Source organism: Camelus ferus, chromosome 7, assembly GCF_009834535.1.
Source record: "Camelus ferus isolate YT-003-E chromosome 7, BCGSAC_Cfer_1.0, whole genome shotgun sequence".
In the NCBI taxonomy this organism is placed as follows: domain Eukaryota; kingdom Metazoa; phylum Chordata; class Mammalia; order Artiodactyla; family Camelidae; genus Camelus; species Camelus ferus.
This window is the reverse complement of record NC_045702.1, coordinates 37,647,657-37,671,686: the sequence shown is the minus strand read 5'-3', so window position 1 is coordinate 37,671,686 and position 24,030 is coordinate 37,647,657. Positions and strand designations below refer to the sequence as shown.

At 33.4% G+C, this 24,030-nt stretch overlaps 1 protein-coding gene across 4 annotated transcripts in view; it reads right to left on the bottom strand.

Moving 5' to 3' along the window:
* The window catches only part of DPY19L2 (dpy-19 like 2), a 77,976-nt gene that overhangs the window by 5,125 nt on the left and 48,821 nt on the right, over positions 1 to 24,030 (bottom strand). Inside the window, exons 14-21 of one of the 4 annotated variants that reach the window (XM_006191540.3) lie at positions 22,917 to 23,018; positions 21,790 to 21,861; positions 19,357 to 19,403; positions 11,094 to 11,118; positions 8,167 to 8,286; positions 7,132 to 7,306; positions 4,065 to 4,164; positions 2,589 to 2,714 (exon numbers count right to left, since the gene is read on the bottom strand). In XM_006191540.3, the coding sequence (XP_006191602.2) occupies positions 2,589 to 2,714; positions 4,065 to 4,164; positions 7,132 to 7,306; positions 8,167 to 8,286; positions 11,094 to 11,118; positions 19,357 to 19,403; positions 21,790 to 21,861; positions 22,917 to 23,018 (767 nt within the window). Of the gene's footprint in view, positions 1 to 2,368; positions 2,417 to 2,588; positions 2,715 to 4,064; positions 4,165 to 7,131; positions 7,307 to 8,166; positions 8,287 to 11,093; positions 11,119 to 19,356; positions 19,404 to 21,789; positions 21,862 to 22,916; positions 23,019 to 24,030 lie in introns of those variants that run through there. The other 3 variants (XM_032483727.1, XM_032483726.1, XM_032483725.1) reach the window with 3 other exon arrangements.

Here is a 24,030-nt window from a genome sequence, read left to right as displayed (position 1 = left end):
GTTCACACCAAGACACACTGTAATTAAAATGGCAAAAAATTAAACATAAAAAGAGAATATTAAAAGCAGCAAAGTAAAAGCAAGAAGTTACATACAAGTTTTGAGCTACTATGAATAAAGCTGCTCTCACATCCTTGCTGGAGAGATGTATTAATTTCTCTTGTTTAAATTCCTAGGACTGGAACTGCTGAGTGATAAGGTCAGTATACACTTAAAGTTTTTTACAACGCCTCTAAATAGTTCTCCAAAATGGTTGTATTGTTTTCACTCCCATTAGCAATGTAAGAGATTTACAATTATTCTGTATCCTCTCCGTTTGGTATTTTAGTTTTAAAATTTTTATCTGTTTAAGAGTATGTGTATTGGTATCTGTTGTGGTTTTAAATTGCAGGTCCTGAACATTAACAGTATTGAGCACCTTTTCATGTATTTATTGGTCATTTACACATATTCTTTGGTGAATTATGTTTTTCCAAGTCTTTTGTCCATTTTCAATTGTATTGTCATTTATTATTAATCTGTATAATTTCTTTATATATAAACTATACTTATAAGTTCTTTGTCAGATACATGCTTTCAACTATTTCTTCCAGTCTATGGCTTGCCTTATTATTTTCTTAAAAATATCTTTTTGAGGAAAATATTTCAATTTTGATACATATAGTTTATTGATTTTTTTAGTGGCTAGTACTCTGTAGTCTAAGAAATCTTTATGATTTCAGATTTTTACATTTAGCTCTGTAATCCATGTCAAGTTAATCTCTGGGTATGGTGTATTGTAGTATGAGTCACGGTTTAATTTTTCTTCTATATATTATATCCAGTTAGATCAGCAACATTGTTAAAAGACTCCTTTTCTATTCAAGCAAAAATAGTGTTTTTAAATTTCCTTTGTGGTTTTTTACTTCGACCCACAAATTATCCATAAGTTTATCGCCTAATTTCCAAATATGTATAGACTTACTAGGTATCTATTTATTACTGTTTTCTATTTTAATTCTGTGTCATTTTAAATCTTTTAAACATATTGAGACCATTTTTACAGCCCAGCATGTGTTTTCTCTAGGTGAACATTCCACCTGCCTTTTAAAACAAATGTGTATTCTGCAGCTGTTTCCTGCTGTGTTCTGTGTCAGTTGGGTCAGGTTATTTGATAACATTTGTTGTTCATCTCTTTTATATCCTACTTTAAAAAAAACTGAAGTACATTCAGTTTACAATGTTGGATTAATTTCTGGTGTACAGCATAGTGATTCAGTTTTATATATATACATATATATATATACACACACACACACATATACATATATATATTCCTTTTCATATTCTTTTTCATTAAAGGCTATTACAAGGTATTGAATATAGTTCCCTGTGCTATACAGTAGGACCTTATTTTTTAAAAGTATCTTATGTTAGTAGTTAGAATCTGCAAATCCCAGACTACTTTTTATCTACTTTTCCCAGTAGAGAAAAGAATGTTAACATTTCTAACCATGATTGAAGATTTGCTTATCTTTTTCTTTTAGTTCTACACATTTTTATTTTGTGTTCTTTGAAGCTCTGTTTAGAGGTATGCTAAATTGCTACATATTTTTGATGAATTAATCCTTTGTCATTATAAAATATTCATTTTTATTTGTGGTAATATGCCTTGTTTTAAAGTATACTTTGTCTTACTAAATTTCAAATTAAATTAATAAGATAAGCATGTACAATATGATATTCCTATTTATTCCTTTGCAAGGTAACATTGCTTCCTAGATATATATATATAATATATATGAAAATTAGATACAAAAATTAGCTACTAAAATTTCTAAACTTCGCTCTTCAAAAATCTATTATAGCCAATTCCTAATTATCTATAAAAGAAATGAAAATTCTTAATGTTAAAATTAATACAATTAAGGACTTCTTAAGTCAAGGAGACTAAAGAAAGGCTTCAAGATACCCATTACACATCTTAGAATATTATGTACTTCTAGAGATTCAAAATTTAGAAACTAAAATATTTTAATTAGAAATGTTGTCATATTATGTCTTTTTGAATTATGTGAAACTTTTCTTATGAGTCCTATAAATCCACTGTAATCCAGCTTTAGTAGTAGAATGCCAATATCTCACTTTGTTGTAAATTCAAATCTGTATTTCATACATCTAATAAAAGTTACCATAAAAATGTGAAAATTATGGAAAAGAGCTACATTTAAGATGTCAAAATTAAAATGAAAAAAATTAGGATACTAAAGTACACTGTAATTTTTGAAATTGGATTATACTCAAGTAATAGTATAATTTTACTTTCCTACATGAAATAATTTTAAATAAAATACCAGGGTTGGGGGGAGGGTATAGCTCAGTGAGTGGCAGAGCACATGCTTAGTATGCATGAGGCCCTGGGTTCAATCCTCAGTACCTGTATTAAAAAATATAAAAATAAAAACAAATAAACAAATAAAACGCCAGAGTAAAATTTAATGGAATTAATTTAAAATGAAAATTCTTAAAGAATCATGACTGCTGTAATAAAGTAAAACATTTGCTGCCTAAAAATAGACCGTATCATATAGCATAGGGCTCATACTCACTTAGTTCTCACAACACACCATGCCTCCTCTAAAATGTAGTAATTCACGTGTAACTCCAACAACTTATCTCTCACTTCTTTTGCAGATTTTCGACTATATGCAGAATAAACTATTTTTGTCCGAGCCCTTTAAATTCAAACAAGTTAAGTTTTTTTTTTACATAAATGATAATAGAATTGACTAAAGAAATTCTGCTAGCAAATTAAAATCTCAGTGCTTACCGGATAGAGCATAGTTATATATGACCCCAGACAGCATGAATTATTTTGGGGATAGCAATTTCCACATTCCTACTTATATTTTGCATGTGCCAAAACTTGCAGCAATTTGAATTGTGCAGGTAGTGATTTTTAGTGTATAAACCAATTTAGAGCCTAGACACAGGTAGCAGCATAACAGTTCAGAACATAAAGTTTGCTTTGCATAAGTTGTAATGAATCTGGAACACATTCAGATAGGAGCCAAACATAATGAAAATACAGATTTCAGTACATAAGCTTGTCTTTAGAAGCTCTGAAAAGCATACATGTTCAAGCTGAATGTAGCAAATAGAAAAATTAAACAGTGGACATCTAGGTAGCAGTCAGGTAGAGAAAGCAACTTAACAGAAGCTTGAAAGACAAGGATATTTACCAAAATATGGTACAACAGATGATTTAACCCTAAATGGGAGTTTATAAAATCCTGAACAAATTACCAGTTATGCATTAGACTTTTCTTAGAATTTTAAGCATGTGGGATGCCCTATCTCCACAACCAGACATAAAACTTTAAATAATTTAAAATTTTACCTCTAATAATAGGCCAAAAACACATTAAAAGAAAATGCTTATCTTGACAATTACTAGAATGATTAAAATAATTTTTTTAAAGTCAGTCATTTAAGGAAAGCAAAACTTTCAGACCCCAGTGGAAACTAAAATTCTCATCATCAGCTAGCAAAAGAGCACCCCAAATTTTCATAAAAGCATTTAATATAGCAAATTTCATGTACTGTTTCTATCTGTTAAAAAAAGGCTAGTCATTGGCCACCAGTAGGATCAAGAATGGTTTCTTAAATCAGGCAGATGGCTTGTGGAATCTAGAGCAGCGGCTGGCAAACTATGGCCATGAGCCAAATCACGGCCATGAGCCAAATCCATCCCCCTTCTTATCACTACTACCTAGGAGTTGTACTGGAATGCACACACCCACAGAAACACACCTTATGAGGCGAGTCATAAATGTGACATATTTTTTCACTTTGAGCAAAATCACCTTTTGCTTTTCTTAGTTTTCAGAGATTTACAAAGGTTGCTTTAGGTCAACAGGTACATACTGTAATTTCTGGATGGTTATTATACATTTTTAAACTTCTGGCATGAATATGAGGATGAGAGTGTGTATGTGTGTGTGTGTGTACGTAAAAACTGTCCCTATTCCTGAGTCAGTAGAAGTTGCCAGTGCATCTGGTTGAAGTGTTCTGTAGGTTCCCACCTCAAGTCTGCATCCTCATAATGTGGGTGATTCACAATGGGGTGAAGAGTGGAGAGCTTGACACTTGCCATGGTAGGCATGGCACCTGCGAAAACAGCATCTGCAAAACAAGATTATAGTCCTTACCGATATGTTTTAAAGAAAACCAAAAGTTACTCATCTATGATATGTGAACCCAAATTAAGAAAGATGAAATATATTTAAATAATAACATTGTTGGCAATCTTTTTCTTCACTTAATATTTACTGTCTATATAATAATAACAACCAACTTTTGTTAAATGTTATCTTTGTTACAGGAGCTGCTAAATACTTTTACTAGGAGTACACAATTCAATCTGCACAGTTTTGAAATGGGTTCTGTTATTAGTTAAGTAACTTGCCCAAGACTGCACAGCTGGGAAGTATCAAGGCCCAGCCTCTTAGCCACTTCACTACAGTGTCCTGCCATGTTCAAGCACTATGCTAAGAGACAGTACTACAAAGACACAAAGGACTGGAAAGAATTAAAATTTCATATCTTGTTCCAATAATTTAAAGTTCTAGGAACTGAGAGATTGTTATAAAGGGCAAGTCTTATGGTATATGTTTTAAAATGACTCCTTTGGGTTGAAAACTGTAATCCTGAGGACTAGACAGATGAAAGTACTTGTTTTCTTCCTTCAGATCATTTTTAAATACTCATAACTAAGTTTCCTTAGTTTCTGCTTGACTTTATAAACTTACACATTTCATCACATCATTTCATTATGTGTCAGCAGTACTTTCTGGAGTAACAGCATGTATAAATGTATTGCCTTTGGTTATAACTAGTGATACAGCAAAGTCTACTACCTGGCTTCAGTTTCAGTTCTTTCTCTTGGAAGACAAAAAGACGAAACACTTACTTTCTGGCACTTTTGTATAATAAATGATTACATAATTAGGATGGTTATTATCATTTTTAATCAGCACAGTAAAATAACTAATAACAAGGCATATTATTCAGCTCTACTGTAAATAACTGAATATTTACTTTCAAAAAAAGTAAGCATGCTTTAGAAGCATTCTAAATGTAACTTTGAATGGAAATCTCTTTATGTGCTTTAAATTTGAAAGTATATAAATAAATTGAAGTATATGTGTATCTGCTGTTTTAACATTTAATAATTAATGATGAAAAACTCCTAGGTTAGAGCAGTGGTTCTCAGTCAGAAACGATTTTATTTCCTGGAGACACCGTCCACTTCTGGAGACATTTCTGGCTGGCACACTGCAGGGGAGAAGTGCTACTGGCATCCACGGGTAGAAGAAAGGGATGCTGCTCGCTGTCCAGCCAATGCACAGGACAGCCCGAACGTCAACAGTGCCAAGGCTGAGAAACCCTGGGCTAGCGGGACCCGAAGCCCAGGGCCAGGATCGTCCAGAAGAAACTAGGTAAGCCTGTCCAGCAAGAATTGGAACCACTGAGAAGAAACCACCTGCAGCAGAGAGAGAAGGGGAGAAATACCCCCACCAGCTTCCTTCCTCTTGGCAGTAAAGTAAATATGAGCAGGACAGGGAAAGAATAGGATTTTTACACAAATATTTAACTCTCCCCTTAGCCTACTGCATGTATTAGAAAAGAGCATCCCTTCTGAAACTTGACAGAGCCTCACTACACAAGACTCGGTAAGTGGCCCATAGGCTGGATCTTAGTTCCCACTTGTCCTCTCACCTGAGCACCTTTGTGTCATGCACAAACTACACAACCTTACAGGTAGACCTGAATGTAAGCCCTATTACCACCTTTACTATAGAACTTCATGCTGCTTTAAATAAACATGTGGTAAACATAACAGAACTCATAACACAGGGATCAGGAAGACTGGTAAGAAGAAAGAAGAGGTGGCTAAAGACGAGGTAGGAGTTTGTGGGAGTTATCACTAGAAGGAATAAGCTGCCAAACACAGGCTCTCTGTGCCAGGAACCTAAGACAAACACTGGAACAAAGAAAGACACAAGAAAAGATGAAAAGAGCAGGTACTGTTTAAAGCTTTGGAAAAACAGCTGTAACTGGGGAGGGACAAGGGGCAGCAAAGGGAGTAACTACCTTGTATTACTACAGGAAAAAGGCCAGCAGAGGATTAATTCAACAATTCTGATTAAACTAGCTTGGAAGCTCTAAGTGATGAGGTATTGTCACCTATAGCCTTTGAAAACCATAGACTAGCAAATAGATCTGAGTTAAAGCTTATCAAAGATTACATTAATGATGGCTGATTAGTGAAACGAATGACTGCCAAATAAGAGATAAAAGAAAATTGGCTCAAAGAGTCACAGGATAAATTTAAATAAACCATAGCGAATAACCTGTGCCAGAGAAGATTATTAAACATCAAAAATTGTCTAGGACAAGATTATAGATTACTTACAGAAAATATCATAGGATAGATTTATTCTCTGGAAAGGTATTTAAAAGTGAAATAAATGTCCATCTGCTTGACGTGGTTTTGGATAAAGATAGTAACAAAAGAAGATAAGCTAAAAAGAATATTTTAGAGTGTTTAAAAGTAGCATGTATACTCATCTTTTTCAGATGAGTTAGTGAAGAAAACAGAATATCCAAGATTTCAACTCTTCTGCATGTGAGTGGTTTTACAGACATGGAGCAGAGTACGCACTGATTGAAGTGATAGAAGGGGTGCCATTAACCCTCCCGCTGTGAAAAATATCTTCTCCAGCGGCCCGTCACAAGGTGTGAAAGTTTGTTATTAAAGATTTTTTTCTTTAAGGTGTCACCGTTATTGTTAAAATACAATAATAGTCTCAGAGTTACAGCACATAATTTGTGAACGATCATTAATTTTTTATGTCAATTAAAATTCTTTTTGACACAAAATGGCTTTTTTGAAAAGGTTTGATTTAATGAACACTGCAATTAGCATGCTCAAAATCTGTGAACGTATGAATTTATTTTAAAATGTCATACATATACACACACATATATATATGAAATGATAACTATACAATATATATAAATGTATATATAACATACAATAATTAAATAATTTTTAAAAACTAGCTATACATATAAACAGCTACATACCTGGTCTGGTATTGTATTTGATCCACTGTATTAGTTCTTCCTGGGGCAAATTATTAAATTCTCCTATTATGCTCCATTGATTATGGAGGTTTGCACAACCTTGTAATGACATCACTGTTAGAATGCCAAAGATAAAATTCTCAAAACGAACTCTGCAAAAAAGCCAGCCAAAGAGCTGAAATGAAAGAAATGAAATTTATTTATAATTCCTATATGAAGAGTACTATTGGGTCAATAATACATTCTCACCTTTCTACTTAAACCAAGCTGGGTGAACATTTGATACAAATAATATACAGAACTATCATCACCCATTGTTTAAAAACAGCAAATATTTTGGAATTACAGAGTCCAGTTAAAAAATTGAGCTTTCTTTCTTTTCAAAAGAAAGAAGGAATACCTGATCCTTCTAGTACTGATGTACTACCAGGGATGCAGATTAGCAAATCACAATTCTGAAACATCCTGGAACTAAATCCTGGAACATCTGGTTGCCTTTTATGGACATCTCGAATAACTAGGGAAACCTCACTAGTACTAACATGTATATTTCTCTCAGGAAAATAAGTTTATGATATTCTAAGGCAAGACACTCATAATCAAAACTAAATAAGGTGTTTCTAGAAGTACTTTGGTCCCAAAACTCCAGCTACTTTGTCCAGCTCTTTTGTATATTAGATACAGTAACAGAAACCCAAAATTGACATTTTTTCCTAGGGATTACTGGAGCCCAACAGGACAATATTAGGGTAATTACACTGCATCCCCTCTGGCTTTATAAGAGCACTTGAGGGTACTTTTGATGGGCCAAGAAACTCTTACACAGACCTCAACTTCAAAAAACTGCATTTGTTGATAGGATACTAACAGAATTTGCTTTTCTTACTCTATAGTGAATCTTGAATTAACATTTTAAATCACTTAAGATAAAAACACCTAGTGCTTTAGTTTTGGATTACTCAGCAAAGCCATGGTAACTACACTGCAGTTGCTATAATTGTCATAGCTGTAGTTATACAAGAATGAGTGCCTTACCCGCCGAGAGCATATCAGGGAAGCCATAACACACATGTGAGGTGTCAAAAACAGCTTCAGCCTCATAATTAAAATGGCAAGGGAAGAAAATGCAAAAAACTGCAATGTGTGAAAAATAAGCTATAAAAACAAAAAACAAAATGACATTTTCACTTAATATTTTTAAAAAGTAATATATGTAAAATAAAGTATGTTAACACTATTACCATTCACTAGGATAAGGAACTTTTAACTTAGTAATAACCTACTAATATTTATTCATTCATTCAACAAAGATTTATTAAATGCCTGCCATATGCCAGGTGCTGTTCTGGGTGCTTTGGAGAAAACAGCAGTGAGCAATTCCTGTCCTTGTGAGGCTCACATTTTAGTACACTTAGTAAGGAGAGACAGACAATAAACAGACATAGCCAATCACAAAATCTATTATCAGTCCATCAGAAAGTGGTAAGTGCTATGGAAAAGGAAGCGGAAGAAGGAGACTGGAGTGTAGGGTGTGGTGTGAGGCCACAGGTGGGAGAAGTTGCAAGTGTTAAGTAGGATCATGAGAGTGGGTCTCTTTGAGAAGGTGGTATTTGAGCAAGGTCCTACACAAGGTGAGGAAGGGAGCCACAGAGACACGAAAATATGGGATGCTTCACAAATTTGTGTCATTCAATCAGCAACAAAAATCATAACACAAACTAGATTATTTTATAAGTAGCAGAATTGTATAAATATTTGGGCTAATTAGTAGGACACCCTATTTTGATTAAGATGGAATTTCACTGAGCAAAGGTTTCAAACAAAACTTTCCTGACAGACATATTCATAAAATATCAACCAACTTCTAACTAGAAAAATGGACAAAGGATTAATGCAATAATAGTAAAGATAAGAAGATATTTTATCTATAAAATTGGCAAATATTAAATTAATACTGAATGTTTGAGAGAATGCCATGAAAAGACACACTGAAATAATGGGTACATTTCTGTAATTTAGCAATATTTATTAAGACCCTAGAAAAGATCAACTCCTTTGCTTAAATTTTGGTTCCAGGAATTTAACTTAAGGGAAAAATGAAAATACAAAAATGCTTCTACAAAGATGATCACTGAAGTGGATTTTTAGCAGCAAAAATAGGAATAATGTAAGTGATCAATATATAGGAATAAGCAAATTATTGCATTTCCACATGTATACAGCCATTAAAAGATTATATATTGGGAGACTATTTAATGGCATGGAAATGTTTTCAGAGTATAAAACTCTATACTTACAGAACAACATTAATTCTGTGAAAATCATCTATGTATGTATATATATGCACAGGGAGCAAAGGCTGTTAATATACCTAAAAAGTTAACAGAGGTTCGTTCTGTTTTTCTGCATCTTTCAAATTTTTAGAGCATGTGTTATTTTTATAATCAGAAATACATAATTTTTATTGAAAACAGAATGTCAAAAACTGTGCCTAAAGCTGTTTGTTCCTTATTAAAGTAATAATGTTTAAAATGGACTTTGTTAATTTCTATAATAATTCTTGAACCCAAAGTTGGAATGTGGAACATTTATTTTAAAATCAATCCTTCATTTTTTTTTTTTCAGTCAAACTCATCTTTGGACAAAATCAGGAACATGTAGTGGAAAGAAGAAAGACAACAACACACTTCATACCCAAATCGGTACTTTTGTTCAGAACCACTAAATCACAGATTGGTAGATTATGTGGGCCACCTACTTTAACCATCTATCCAAACCAGGGATCTCTCCCATAAATCTATGAACTGAATATTCACTATTTCCTGAAAATGAATATGCCCTAGAAGTACCTATTACAAAGATGGGTAGCTGTAAACGTTAGAAAATCTTTTCTAAAACTGAACTAATGTTTTCCTGTAAGTTCCACATCTCTAGAACTGTACAAAATTGGTCTAAACCCATTTGTGCATGACAGTTCTCTATTATCTAGATACTGTAATTATGAGTTTGCACTACCTGACTTTTACCCTTAGAAAGCTTCCTACCTTTCAGCCGAATACTCAGAAAACCTAAATTATTAGTTGTACGTTGTCATAATTCTGCTTGTTGGAGAGCCACCTGCTAATCAGGAACTTCTGGTTTTAACTGTATGTTAGCAAAGAATTAAACTTCTACTGAGGTAAGTCATTTCAGTGTTAGTATTTATCTCTGTAACAGCTCAGTATCATCTAATTAACATAATTTTCTTTTTTGCAAAGTGGGAATAATATTATAATGAGAATTAAATAGTACAGTACATGGCACATAGTAACGATTCAAAAATATTAGTCATCATCATAAGCTACTTCTATTAAGTTCAAATTTGTAACTTTGTCATTTCTCTTAAGGCTCAAAGTTCTGTTATTTAGGAAGTCATATTTCCAACTCATGCTGATCTTTCCCTTGTACTCCACAAAATAATTTAGCATCATAAAAAAATGCTATCCTGTTTTGTTCTCCACTGAAAAGTTAGACATATTTGAGGGTAGGAAAACTGCTATACCATCTGTTGTATCCTGATAACACTGCTAAACTTGTAACCGACTGACCACCACGTCTGTATGTGGCAGAAAGCCACCAGTCACAGGGCCACAGTACCTGCCCTGATGGTCTGTAGCTGAATAGCTCAGTGGGCTAGAAATAGAAATTAATGTTTATTATTATTGAATAAATGAATGAATGAATGAAGGTAATTTAATTGTACTCTGTGGTCATAAATCAGCCTTCTGGCTGTCAAGTCCCTACTACTATTCAAAACTGAGAGCAGATTAAAAAGTGGGAAGGATCAGCAGAAATATACTACCAGTGCTGAACCACTTAAGCACTGCTGACGGTGTGTCAGCAGCAACATTATACCTTTGTGAATTATCCTTGAACTAGAATATAATACACAAATCTAGCAGAGACAAAAATGAAAGCTTTACCTCGCCATGTTCGAGGAGCTGTTTTCTGGAATAAAACAAAAATAGTCTCTATTTACTGAATGTCCATTATACTATGATTACATCAAAACAAACTTCCATTTATTTGTTCTTATATTTTAAAAATGTAATTCTTTTTAAACTACTTAGGAGCATAAATAAAAATATTAGACAACATTACTAAAAATTACAGCAATTTAAAAGGCATGATTTAAAGTCATCCTATTTAAAGTATGTCAAAATGCTGTTCTTTGCTTAAGATAAAATAGGTTCTATTGACTGCTGAGGACTGTACCTCTGGAGAGATAAATTAATTTTTAAAATTTTCTCTTAAATATTCAACTATATACAGGATATACAATGCTTTAGATAAGCACTGCTGGGACTTCTGAGTTGTTTTCACTTTTCATAATTATAAACAACATGAACATCCCTGTACATAAAACTCCGTGAGCATTTCTGAGTATTTCTTCAGGATAAATTTCTAGAATAAAAGTTACTGAGTAGAGCATAAAAATATTTTTAATACCAGAAATATTGTCTAACACATTTTCCAAATATATATTTCTAAAAATATTTAATGGCACATCTACTGTGTTCTAGGCACTGTGCAGTGAGCACAGAGTGAATAGCATAGATACTGTTCTTATCCTCATAAAGTTTATGTTAGATTCAGACAAGAGGTAAGAGACTGCCTATTTTATTGCTCCACTGAAAAGACTCAATATTTCAGTTTTATAAAAAGGCTATGCAGAATAAGAGGCCTTCTCACATGGATTTTGGGCTTGGAGAGAGAAGTATAACAGTATATAAGTAGGAAAGTAAGGAGTATAAGAAGTCCAGGGGCACACACAGATCTAGTAAGTTTTTTAAAAACAGTAGTTGGGGGAAAGTCCTCTTGGAATGGTAGTGAAATAACCAAATTATTTTGCCACCATTGCAGCTCCTTCCTGACTTACGCAGTCAAGAGTGGAGCTGGGAGTGGATGAACGGGTTCCCACTTGTCCTGAAATCTGCCAGTCACAGCAGAATCGTGTATTGAGCTGTTGCATTTAAGGGAGAGGCCTAGTAGGTAAGTAAGTATTATAGTCACCAAGGGCTCCAACAACAACTACTGATACAAATAAATCTAGTAACTGATTTAAAATATCAATATACAACCAAGTCAAGAGACACAAATAGGATGAAAGAGAAACAGTAAGATAAATGAGCAAATGAACTGACCTCTCAAGAAAGGGTAAATACAAGAACTAATAGAGTATTAAATGAGTAATTCCAATTATTATCTTCACAGAAGTTTAAGAGGATATTGCATCCATACAATTAAAACAAGTTGTAATAAAAAAGTTTTTAGAAATTCTGAGAAAAAAACATTTTTGCCTAATTTAAAACCTCAAAAGAAGGTTGAATAGCAGAATGTACACAGCTAAAATTGATAATGCTGAAGACCCAGTCATGGAATTCTCCGAGAACGTAATAGGAAAAAAATAGATCCTATGATAAAAGCAATAATAGATTTTCAAAAAAGAGAAGATAAGCCAAAAAATGACAGAATAACAATCCCATAAACTAAAGAAAGATTTGAGTGTTAGATTAAAATGTACTATGAATAAATATTTGAAATGCATGTGCACACGCATGCACACACACACACCCTTCAAAACATAAATTTCCATAGAGCAAAACTTTGTACAAAATTTCTCATCTGTAATGCTCAATGGTAGAAAACAATGAAGCAATATCTACAAAATTCTGAATAAAACCCAGAAATATCCATTAACTATTCCATCAATCTAATGTGACGGCAAAAGAAAGGCATTTTTCAAACAAAAAGGCATTCAGAAAGTGTGCTGTCCCTACACTCTTTCTAAAAAACATCATTTGAGCACAGGTACTCTATGAATCTAAGACAGAGAAAGCATGAAATACAAGAAACAGTTAAGAACCAGTTTATTTGCCGAATAAACTAGTAAAATTTTGGAGTCAAGTCCATAAATTGCTTTTGTCTTTAATCTAAATGTTCAGAGAGACTTCTTAAAAAGAAAGTATTATAAAATCTAGCTAAAATTTCAGATTCTTTCAGAGTAATATGGGAAGTGAGGGTAGGTCACAAGGGAAAAGTGTTTCAATAGCACACTGGTGAAGCAAGCAAGTCTCTAAATCCAGAGTGCCTGACTTTTAATTTAAAACATTATTTTGGTTTATATGGCCACAAGGAAACATCCATAACTAAATAGGGTTATTACAACTAACAGCAAAAAAGATCATTTACAAAACAATAACAAAAGACAAAGCCTATTATCACTGCAATTATTTAAAGTTGTTATGGAAGTTCTAGCCAATACAGGAAGACAAAGAAAAAAAGAGACATATAAACACTGAGAAATCATAATTATTTGTAGATAGATTATAATGACCATCTGCCTAGACAATCTAGAGAATCAATTGTAAAAATAAAAGTAAAAATAAAGTTTGGTAGTGTTGCTGGATAAAAATTCATGTATAAGAATCAACATTTTTCTATAAACTAGCAATGATAAATTAGCAAATATAACTTAAAATTGCCCCCCACTGAAAAAGGAAAAAAATCTATATAATCCAGAAGAAAAAAATATTAGTAAGGCTCTCAGAGGGGAAAAAAAACTATAAAGCTTTAATAAACTATAAGAATTAGAACAACAGCAATAATCATAATACTCTGGTGTTTGTTCTGTTCGCAGTTCTAAACTACTTTCACACATTAATTCTTCCAATACATACAGTAACCCTGTCAGGTTGATGTTGTTATTCCCAGTTTTACAGATAATGAAACTGGGGCATAGAGGGGTTAAGTTACTTGCCCACACTTGTAAGTAGAGATATACCTACTTGGTATGGATTGGAAAATCAATTATATAAAGAATAAATTCTCTTTGACTTAATCTAAAGCAATTCCAATAGACTATGATGAGTGCCTGGGGCTACGAGGATTCTAGGCACATTCATTCCAAAGTTTCCCGGAAAAGTGAATGTAAGCAAACTGTGAAAAACAGTAACAACAAAGAGGGGAGGGCTGAAATAGTGTTGTTCTGACTCAGAAACAAATAGATTAAAAGAGAATCTAAAAATAGTATCAAGTACATATGAGAATTTATTAGTATGTGATTAAAACTGATATTTCAAATGACTGGGGAAAAGATTATACAATATTGCATTGAGACAATACCTAATTTGAGGGGGAAAAGGTAAATTCCTAAAGGTCAACATACTGCAAAATGAGTGCAAAATTGCCACTATATGCACATCCATGTCTCATAAATTGTCTCCACTGTGGGCTCACCAGTGTCCCACACCCTGGAGCCACTGTCACTTCATGAGTGCTAATGCTGCAGTCCTTGGCACTGTGCCTGCTCTGCACATGCCCACACCTCTGGCTCCACACCCACCACTACCACAGGCCAGCTAGAACCATCGGATCCCAGAGCTGCTGTTGCTCTCCAAGTGTACAAGCTCCAATCCCCAGCAACATGGCTGTTCCATGCGTGCTCATCCATCAGTCACCAATATCACCACTACCACAAAGGGCACTCACAAGTCAGAGCCAGCGCCAAGGGGTTTCTCCTCAGACACAACATCCCCCATGGGAGAAAAAGAGATCAGGTGGTCCCTAGCAGCTTCACCACTGCAGACCTGAATAGCCCTCACCACTACTACAAACATCCGTCCATCTACAGGTGCCTTTGCTTTCTATGCACTTAGGACGGTGGCTGAAAACATTTAGTTTATCAGTAATGAAGTCATTTCTTGTGAAATGTATTACTAAAACAAATTACCATAAAAAATTAAAATCATTTAAGGGACACTAGAACATTTTAATTAAGAATTAAGAATTTTCTTGCAAAATCAGTGTAGTATAGTAGGAAAAAACATAGATTTCAGAATTAGGACACCTGGTCTTTCCCAGGCAAAACCAGTTTGTAAAGTCTGGAAGAAGTGATTGCTTCACCAAATGCAGCGATATCAATGCAAGAAACATGAAAAATCAAGGAAATGTGACACACCAAAGGAACCCAGTAATTTCCTAGTAACCAATCCTGTAGAAATGGAGATCTATGAATTGTCAAAGAATTCCAAGTAATTGTTTTAAGGAAGCTCAGTGAACTAGAGAGAACATAGATAGAACTACTCAAAATCAGGAAAACAACACATGAACAAAATGAGAAGTTCAATAGTGAGATAGAAATTATTGAAAAAAAGAAATCCAAACAGAAATTCTAGAGGAGAAGAACACAATGAATGAAACAAAAAATGCAACAGACATTATCACAGGCGCACTTAATCAAGCAGAAGAGAATCTGTAAACTTGAAGACAGATCACTTGAAATTATCCAGTCAGAGAAGATAAAGAAAAAAGAATACAAAAGAGTGAAGAAAGCTTACATGAATTATGGAACACTATCAAGAGAAACAATACTCACAACTGGGACCCCACGGACAAGATGAGAGAGAAAAAGGGCAGAAATCTTATTTAAAGAATAATGGCTGAAAACTTGCTAACTCTGGGGAAAGATATGGACATCCAAGTACATGATGCTCATCGATGCCAATACAGATTCAACCCCTCAAATTCACTAGATACATTATAATAAAACTGTTCAAATCAAAGACAAAGAATGAATTCTGAAAACAGCAAATCCCCTCATATAAGGGATGCCCCCTGTAAGGTTATCAGCAGATTTCTCAGGAGAAATCTTTGAGGCCAAGAGAAAGTGGGATGATATATTCAAAGTGCTCAAATAAAAAATCTGCCAACTAAGAATACTTTACCCAGCAAAACCATCCTTCAGATGGAGGTGAGAGAAAGACTTCCCCAGACAAACAAAAGCTGAGGGGAGCTCATCATAACTAGACCTGCCTTATAAGAAATGCTAAAGGGAGTCCTTCAAGCTGAAATGAAAGAATGCTAATTAGTAACATGAACACATACGAAAGTATAAAACTTATTAATAAAGGTAACTATATAGTCAAAATCAGAATACTCTAATACTGTAATAGTGGTGTGTAAATCACTTAACTCTCATATAAAAAAGACAAAAGTATTAAAAAATAAATACAGCTACAATAATTTGTTAATAGATTCAAAATATCAGATTGTGACATCAAAAGCACAAAATGGGGAAGGGGGAAGTAAAAAGGTAGAATTTTCATATGCAATTGAAGTTAATTTGTTACCAGCTTGAAACAGATTGCTGTAACTATAAAATGTATTATGTAAGTGTCATGAGAACCACAAAGCAAAAACCTAGATACACAAAAGATAAAGAAAAAGGAATCAAAGTATTCCACTATAAAAAATCACCAAGTCATAAAGGAAGACAGCACCAGAGGAAGAAAGAAAATACAAAACAGGCAGAAAACAATTAAGAAGATGGCAAAAATAAGTCCTCATCTATCAATAATTACTTTAAATGTAAACTGATTGAATTCTCTAATCTAAAGATATAGAGTGGCTAAACCCAGCTATATGCTGCCTATAAGAGTCTCATTTTAGCTTTAAGGATACACATGAGGTAAAAGTGAAAAAGGTGACGAAAGGCATTCCACTCAAAAGGAAATGAAAAGAAGCCAGGGGTACCTGATACATACATATAAAGTCAGGTGAAATAGACTAAGTTGAAAACTGGAACAAGAGACAAAGAATAACGTCACTACGTAATGATAAAGGGACCACTTCATCAAGAGGATATAACAATTCTAAATCTATATGCACCCAGCTTTAGGACACCTAAATATATTAAGCAAATATTAATAGATAGGAAAGGAGAAACAGATAGCAGTTATTATAAACTATGGTTAAAATATTGCATTGTATATTTGGTATTTGCTAAGAATGTAGACCTTACGTGTTCTCACACACACAAAACTCTGTGACTGTTGAATGTGTTAATTAACTTGGCTGTGGTAATCACTTCACAATGTTTATGTATATCAAATCATGTGTTATCCTTTAAATATATGTGTATTTATTTGGCAAAAAAATGAAAGCTATGAAACAGAATATGGAGAAATATTTTTATGATGGGGGAGGTATTTTCTATGCACAGAAATTAACACAGGAAACAGAAAATGTACAGTTGTGATTGTATAGAAATTTTAAGCTTCTATAAAGCAATCACCATTAACAAACTATAAACTGACATCCTAGAATAAACTATATTATACACATAGTAGACAAAAGATTACGGTCTGTAATATTAAAAAAAACACCGCAAATCAACCTTCTAACAGTCAAAAAGGAATACAAATAGCTAACAGATATATGGAAAGAAGAAAAACTTCAGTGGTAAGGCTTATAAAATAAAATGAGTTACTTTTTAAAAAACTATCAGTTAGAAAATATTAAAAGTTTAACAATACTGGTGTTCATGGAGATGCAGAACATGGACACTCTTAACATTATATGTTCTCAGCACTTAATCAAATTGTAAAGCATTCCTATCTTACGATCCCATAAGCAGCCTCATTTCAAATATTCCAAATATTAAATATTCTAAACACTGAAATAAGTGTGCAAACGAATACGTACAAGGATGTTAATTACTTATAGCATTGGTTGTTATGACAAAAAGATAAATATAATCTAAACCTTCACTGATGTAGGAATGGCTTAGTAGACAGTAGTCACTCATGATGATAAACAATAAAATGTGCAGACTACTACAAAGTATGAGGAAGACCTAGGCAGATGTCCAAGATATGTTGTTAAAAGAAAGTAAAGTTACAGAATAATACCATTTAAAAAAATACATTGTGTTTTTGGAATTGTTTTCTGGAAAGATACATACAAAGCCACTTACAATCAGTACCAACGAGGAATGCATCTAAGAGAGGAGAACATTTCCTCTTTTGCTGATATACCATTTTGTCTGACTGTGTTACTATAAGCATGTACAGTCGACCTTTGAACAACATGGAGGTAAGGGGTACAGTTGAAAATCCAAGTATAAATTACACTCAGCCCTCCATACACTTGGTTCCTCCATATCCCAGGATTCAGCCAACCACAGATCTAGTAGTAGTGTAGTATTTACTACTGAAAAAAGATCTATGTATAAGTGCAGTTCAAATTCATGTTTTTCAACAGTCAACTGTGTAATTTTTGTGATTTAAAGGGCCCCTCTGCCCATACACATAGAGAGAGCTATCACTTTCAGGAATGTAATCACCAAGAAAGACCTCCTTATTCTGAGTTAAGTGTCTTTAACCAATTGGCCCCCTCAGGTCTGTCTTTTTCCAGACTACATCTTCTCAAATATTTGAAGACAGCTGCCATGAACCTCTCAATCTTCTATTATCCAATTAAATATCCCAAGTTTTTTTTTTTTTTGCAGTCCTTATGTGAATAGTTTTCAGGGCTCTAAAAACACTCTTTTTAGAATGGCAAGACATTTCCCTGAGGTCCATCTGAGTAGAACAAAGTAGAGTGGATCTATTTACCCTCTTGATTTGGAAATGATTTCAACAAATAAAATTTGTACTATTTCAACCGTAAGATTCTAATTAGTTCTTCTGACAACCATTCAAAACTGTTTGCTGAAAATATAAGCATGGGGTATAGGATTCATGGAAACTCTCTGTACTACCTTCACAATTTTTCTGTAAATCTAAAACTGTCCTAAAAATAAATCTACATATCTACAAACATAATATGTAAGTTCAATTAAGATTTTCCTCAGAAGGAAGTTTTCTTCACGATTTACTTCTCATGCCTGTAGCAATGTATGATTTATTTGAGTTGTTATATTTTCTCATATATGTTTATATCATAATTCTAGTGACTACTAAAACTGAAAAGAAATGTGATAAAACAAATAGTTTTAACCATAAATGTAGGAAAAAAAACTATTTCATGAATATTCAGAAAAACTAATAAGTATGCTTTCTTTGAAGGTTAAAAAAAGAATTGTCAAAATAAAACTTTAGCTTACTTCTTTTTACTGACTTTAAATTGCAGTGGTATATGAAAATTAAACTAAATCAATTTAAACTGAGTTAATTCACAAATATAAATACCTCCAAAACAAGTCCAAATACACAAAAGAGAGATAGCCATAAGAATAATACATTCGATCTTTTTTTTTTTAAGAAAACATCTAAGTTTGGTGCATGTCTCCTTTTTAAATCATAATGCTGAAGTTTAATTACATTCATCTGGAAAACTGATATTACAGTAAATTATTTAATAACTGAATATGGTGTGATTTAAAAACAACTATGATATAATTACCTTAGATAAGTGTTTGTAGATAAGACACACAAAATATCACGAAAGGCCTGTGAATAGAACCAAATCAATGAAACTTCTAAGGAATTAAGTTGACATTTAAAATGCCCTGATTCATTAATATAAACACCCCCACTAGGAAGAAGTCTTCTTATTGTTAAAGTGAGTTCTCAGGAACAGTTTGATCCCAACTCTACCTCAAGCAGATAATTTCCTGAAGTTGTAACCTCTTTTTCCATTAAAAAAAAAGTATTGGAGTAAATCTTTCAGCTCTAAAATTCTAAGCTTTTATATGTGGATAACTTCTTACTAGAGTTTAAGTTTATATTGTACTGGGAGACGGGTGGGCTGTAGGTGGGGGATTTGCTTCCACAAAGGCGGCAGCTTCCTCCAGGTACTTGGAGAGACTATTTTATCTTGACCTTCCAAGTGAATTAGGAATCTCTATCTACACAGTCTATATTCCAACTTCACTCAAAACTCCCAATTACTATAAAATTAGCTGTGGCATATCTGCTTCCCTGATCTATCTCAGCCTAGAGGGACTGCTACCGAAGCCTTGAGAACACTTATCAAAATGTACCAGATGGTGATGAGGGAGGGAGAGGGGGAGGAGTGAAGGGGAATGTGGACGCCAACTTTGGCCAAAAAGACTTTAGCAGCAATTATACACAACTTAAGATAAAGAAATTAACGGGGAACTTGAAATTTTGCACTCTACATGATACGTGGTTTGTAAAGTCACAGATACATTCTGAAAAAAATACATAGTTAAATTTGGACTCTAATTTTAAATGAAATCTAAGTTTAGAATTTTTAATGTCTCTCACTGATTCAAGAGCATCCTGCATGGAAGAATGTTTCAAGTAACATAAATGAGATTACAATCATTTTGGCAAGCAAAAGTCTATTGAAAGGTATAGATAATAGAATATATTCATTTATAGGAGACTGAGATTCAATATTGTCACAGGAAAATTATAGTAGACATGCCTTCCTCCTTCCCTTCCCAGAAGTGATTCCACACAAGTAATAGTTAAATGAACATCAGAAGTATCCTTGAGATGGAAAATAAGCCACAATAGAATGGTAAAGGCTGAAGGGTTTATGTGGATGCAGAAAGGAGTGAAGCTTTAACAGCCACAGGAAGGCATGTGTGCAAGAGCCTGTTAGTGCACATGCATGGTTCGAGCTGTGGTGTGTTTTGGGGCTAGTATTATGTTTATGAGTCTTGGATCTTAGATCTTAACTTTTTTTAAATAGTTAATAGTAGATCTAGTTATCATTTTCTCCTGTGCTGGATATCTCCCCACTGAATAGTTAATTCCTGCAATAGTCCCTCCAGGTGGAGCCTTGTAAGAATCCCACAATTTGCCATGATGGACTAGAGCAGGCTAGTGGAGAAAATCTGCAACTTGAGATAGGTAGGGCCAGAGCAATGGAGAGCAGCCATCTTGTGTGTAGTTTACCCATGCCTTCTCATTACCTCTATCTGCCCTCTTTCCAAGTGGTCCCTAGGGAACTAGATCAAGGGTAAAACAACAGAGATATAGAGGAAGATGACTTTCTCGGTCATAAATTATTCATAGTCTACGTGAAAACAAAGCAATGAGAAATGTGGGAACTGCAACTACATAGAGAAGATATGCAATTTGACTTTAAATATAGAACACTGGCTTCAACAGGACCAAGCAATAGAGAAATAATGTTACTGCTATCTGCTTAAAAGCACAAAATAAATACACACTGACTTAATGTAGGAAAACTTTAAAATGATATAAATAAAGATGGTTCAAAATTGCTAAAAACTGAGGACCAACTGTCTTTAATCAGGCTTTCAGATAAATCACTCCCAGACCAAAAAAATCTTCCAGTGGTATTTTAAACATTATTTCTTCTATTGTGATAACAGTGTGAAAACAGTGAACAATAGAGAATGATTTTTTTAATGGCTATAAAAATTTCTCCTATTCATTTCTCAGAATGGATCAATATTTCTTTGAATGTGCTTTATATGTGAAGGATACCAACGTGGCCACTGTACTTTTCTTTCATAGTACCTATAACAATTGCAGCTCTTTAATTATTTGGGAAATTATTGGTTTACTCTTCCCTCCCTACTCCAAGACCTTGAGTTTCAAAATAGGGGTGGGCCTGTCTTATTTGTCAAGTGTACCTACAATGTTAATGTAGTTCTTGGTACATAGAGAATAATCAACAAATTTCTTTTGAAAGAAAAGATAAAAATAGCCTTTCAAACTTGGCTTTCAGGGAAAGAAAAACCCGCATATAATACTAGATAAAGAAAAATCTGAATAAAAAAAGTTTTGTAGGGAGGGGAGGAGGTCACCCTAAAAAGACAGAATTCTGAGCTATTAGCATTAATCTAAGTCCTGGTCTTGAACCCAAAAGCAAGCAAAAAAAATTTTTAAATACCTTTTTAAAGATAAAATAAGTAATCATCATAACAACTGGAAGCAATAATGTCTTTGTGTATCTCAGTGGTGTCTGAAATATACCAAATTATTCAAAACAGTCATTTATTAAATTTTACATTAAATGAGGAAAAATCTATATCAAATTAAGTGTCAAAATACAATGTTGTAAAGGTGAAAATATCTTTGTCATTAACAGAATACATACTTATCAAGTTGCATCTTCTAATATAAGAAGCAAAATGATAAAAAAAACAGTTATAACAAGTACATCAAAAAATTTAGTGATAATAACTATTCAACCGAAATTAGCCATGGATATTATTTTTTCCTTTCTTTTGGTTTTATCTTTCCCTTACTTATATAATAGAAAGTTTTAAAATGTGTGTTTACTGATCCCTGGTCCCTAGATTATCATTTCCTGGGCTGCAAAATTCCTATTGCTTTCATTTGTGAAACTACAGAACTAACAAGGGAGACAGTTAACCTAAGTAATTACTGTAAGTATAAATAAGTACTAAAATAATATCAGCAGTTAGATAATTCTCATGAATGATGGCAGAGAGTGATTTACCATGTAACTAAATTACATATCTCTCAAAGGGAGGAACCAAGTCATTTTCCTCTCTGTATTCCTATAGCATACTGCCTCACAGATAATTAGTGGTCAGTAATCAATTTTGAATGAATTGGATAGGTAAGAGAATAATACAAGGTTAGTAGTATAACTTTCTTGGCAACATCTTATTTTAAAATTTTATAATATTTGGGATATTTAGTGAAATTTTTAAATAACAAAAATGAGAATGTGGGTTTATTTTTCCTGAGTGGTCCCATACCTCCAACTGATCTAGATTATTACAAGTAATTGAACTGTAATGATAATAATTCACTGTGGGTCATATAGTATGTTATGCCCTCTCCTTGGTAGGGGCCATTGTTTACTGATGTTACACATAAGAAAACAAGTGAGGAAGGCCATATGATTAGCAAAAGTTACCATAAAAATGATAAAGTAAGTAAGTTGGGTGTTTCTGAATAAAAATTTTGAGTTTCAGATTAAAAGGAAAGCTTAAGAGCAAGAACCCATCATATCCATAGAGAAGGAAAAAAAAAGAAATTTCAAACCGCTTTTTCCATGAAGTCAAATTCAGGAGCACAAGTGTAAATTAAAGTATCAAAATCTGTGTATCTTAAGATTCTGGCTGCTATAAGGTCACTCAGGCGTATCTGGAAAAAAATAAAGTAAAACAAATTAAAATTACACAAATAATTATAGTCAATAATAACTGGTTTGATGTAACAGTAAAAAAAAAAAGTTTAAAAGGAAGATAAATCCAAGGTACATGGATGCCCCTCAAAGAAAACAAACAACAAAAATACAGTGAACCATACATGCTATGCCCTGAATTACAAAGAAAATAAAAACAAAGAGAAATATCAAGAGAAATGAAAAGGAAAATGAGGTCAGGAAAAATAAGCAGGGAAGACGAGAAGTGAGCTAAAATCAACATTTGCTTGACACAAATCACCATGCAGTTCATCATGAAACTTTATAATCAGATCATTTACCAAGAAAAAAAAATTTCATGTTAACTCCTTTCACTACAAATTGTAAATCATCAGCAAATTTTCCATGTACTGCCATTTTCACAAAGCCTCAGACACTGATCACAATCTTTGGTGCTTCTTGAATTTTTCAGACATACATTCAAGCCATTAAATATGAGAGTTATTCTTCATAAGAATGATAACTATACATACCACTCTGATTTCGTTACTTGATCTCCAAGGCCTTTAAAATAAACACCACTAACCAAATCCAATGCAGAACTCCTATTTTCTACTCATTATTTACTACCTACTTCAGTGAGACAATTATTTTTACACTGGTTTCTCAGAAGGCCAGAAAAAGAAAAATATCTGGCATTAATGCAAATTATTTTATAAGGACATAAATTATTTTATATCAACTTTGATGACTATGGTTTTTATTTACTCATGATTCCCCTTATCTACCAGTACCAAGGATAATTTAGAGCTGACTTAATTTTTCTAATTTACAGTAGGCCTGGTGACTAATAATAATTTAACCAAACCACGTTAGTTTTACATCTGTCTCACAGCTGTCACACAGAAGTCACTTAAGAATACCAAGGGAATGTGTGTGTGTGTTCAGGATTTGTAAAGAGTTGGGTGACAATATGGTGTAAGGCAAGAAAGAAAATCACAGGTCAATTTA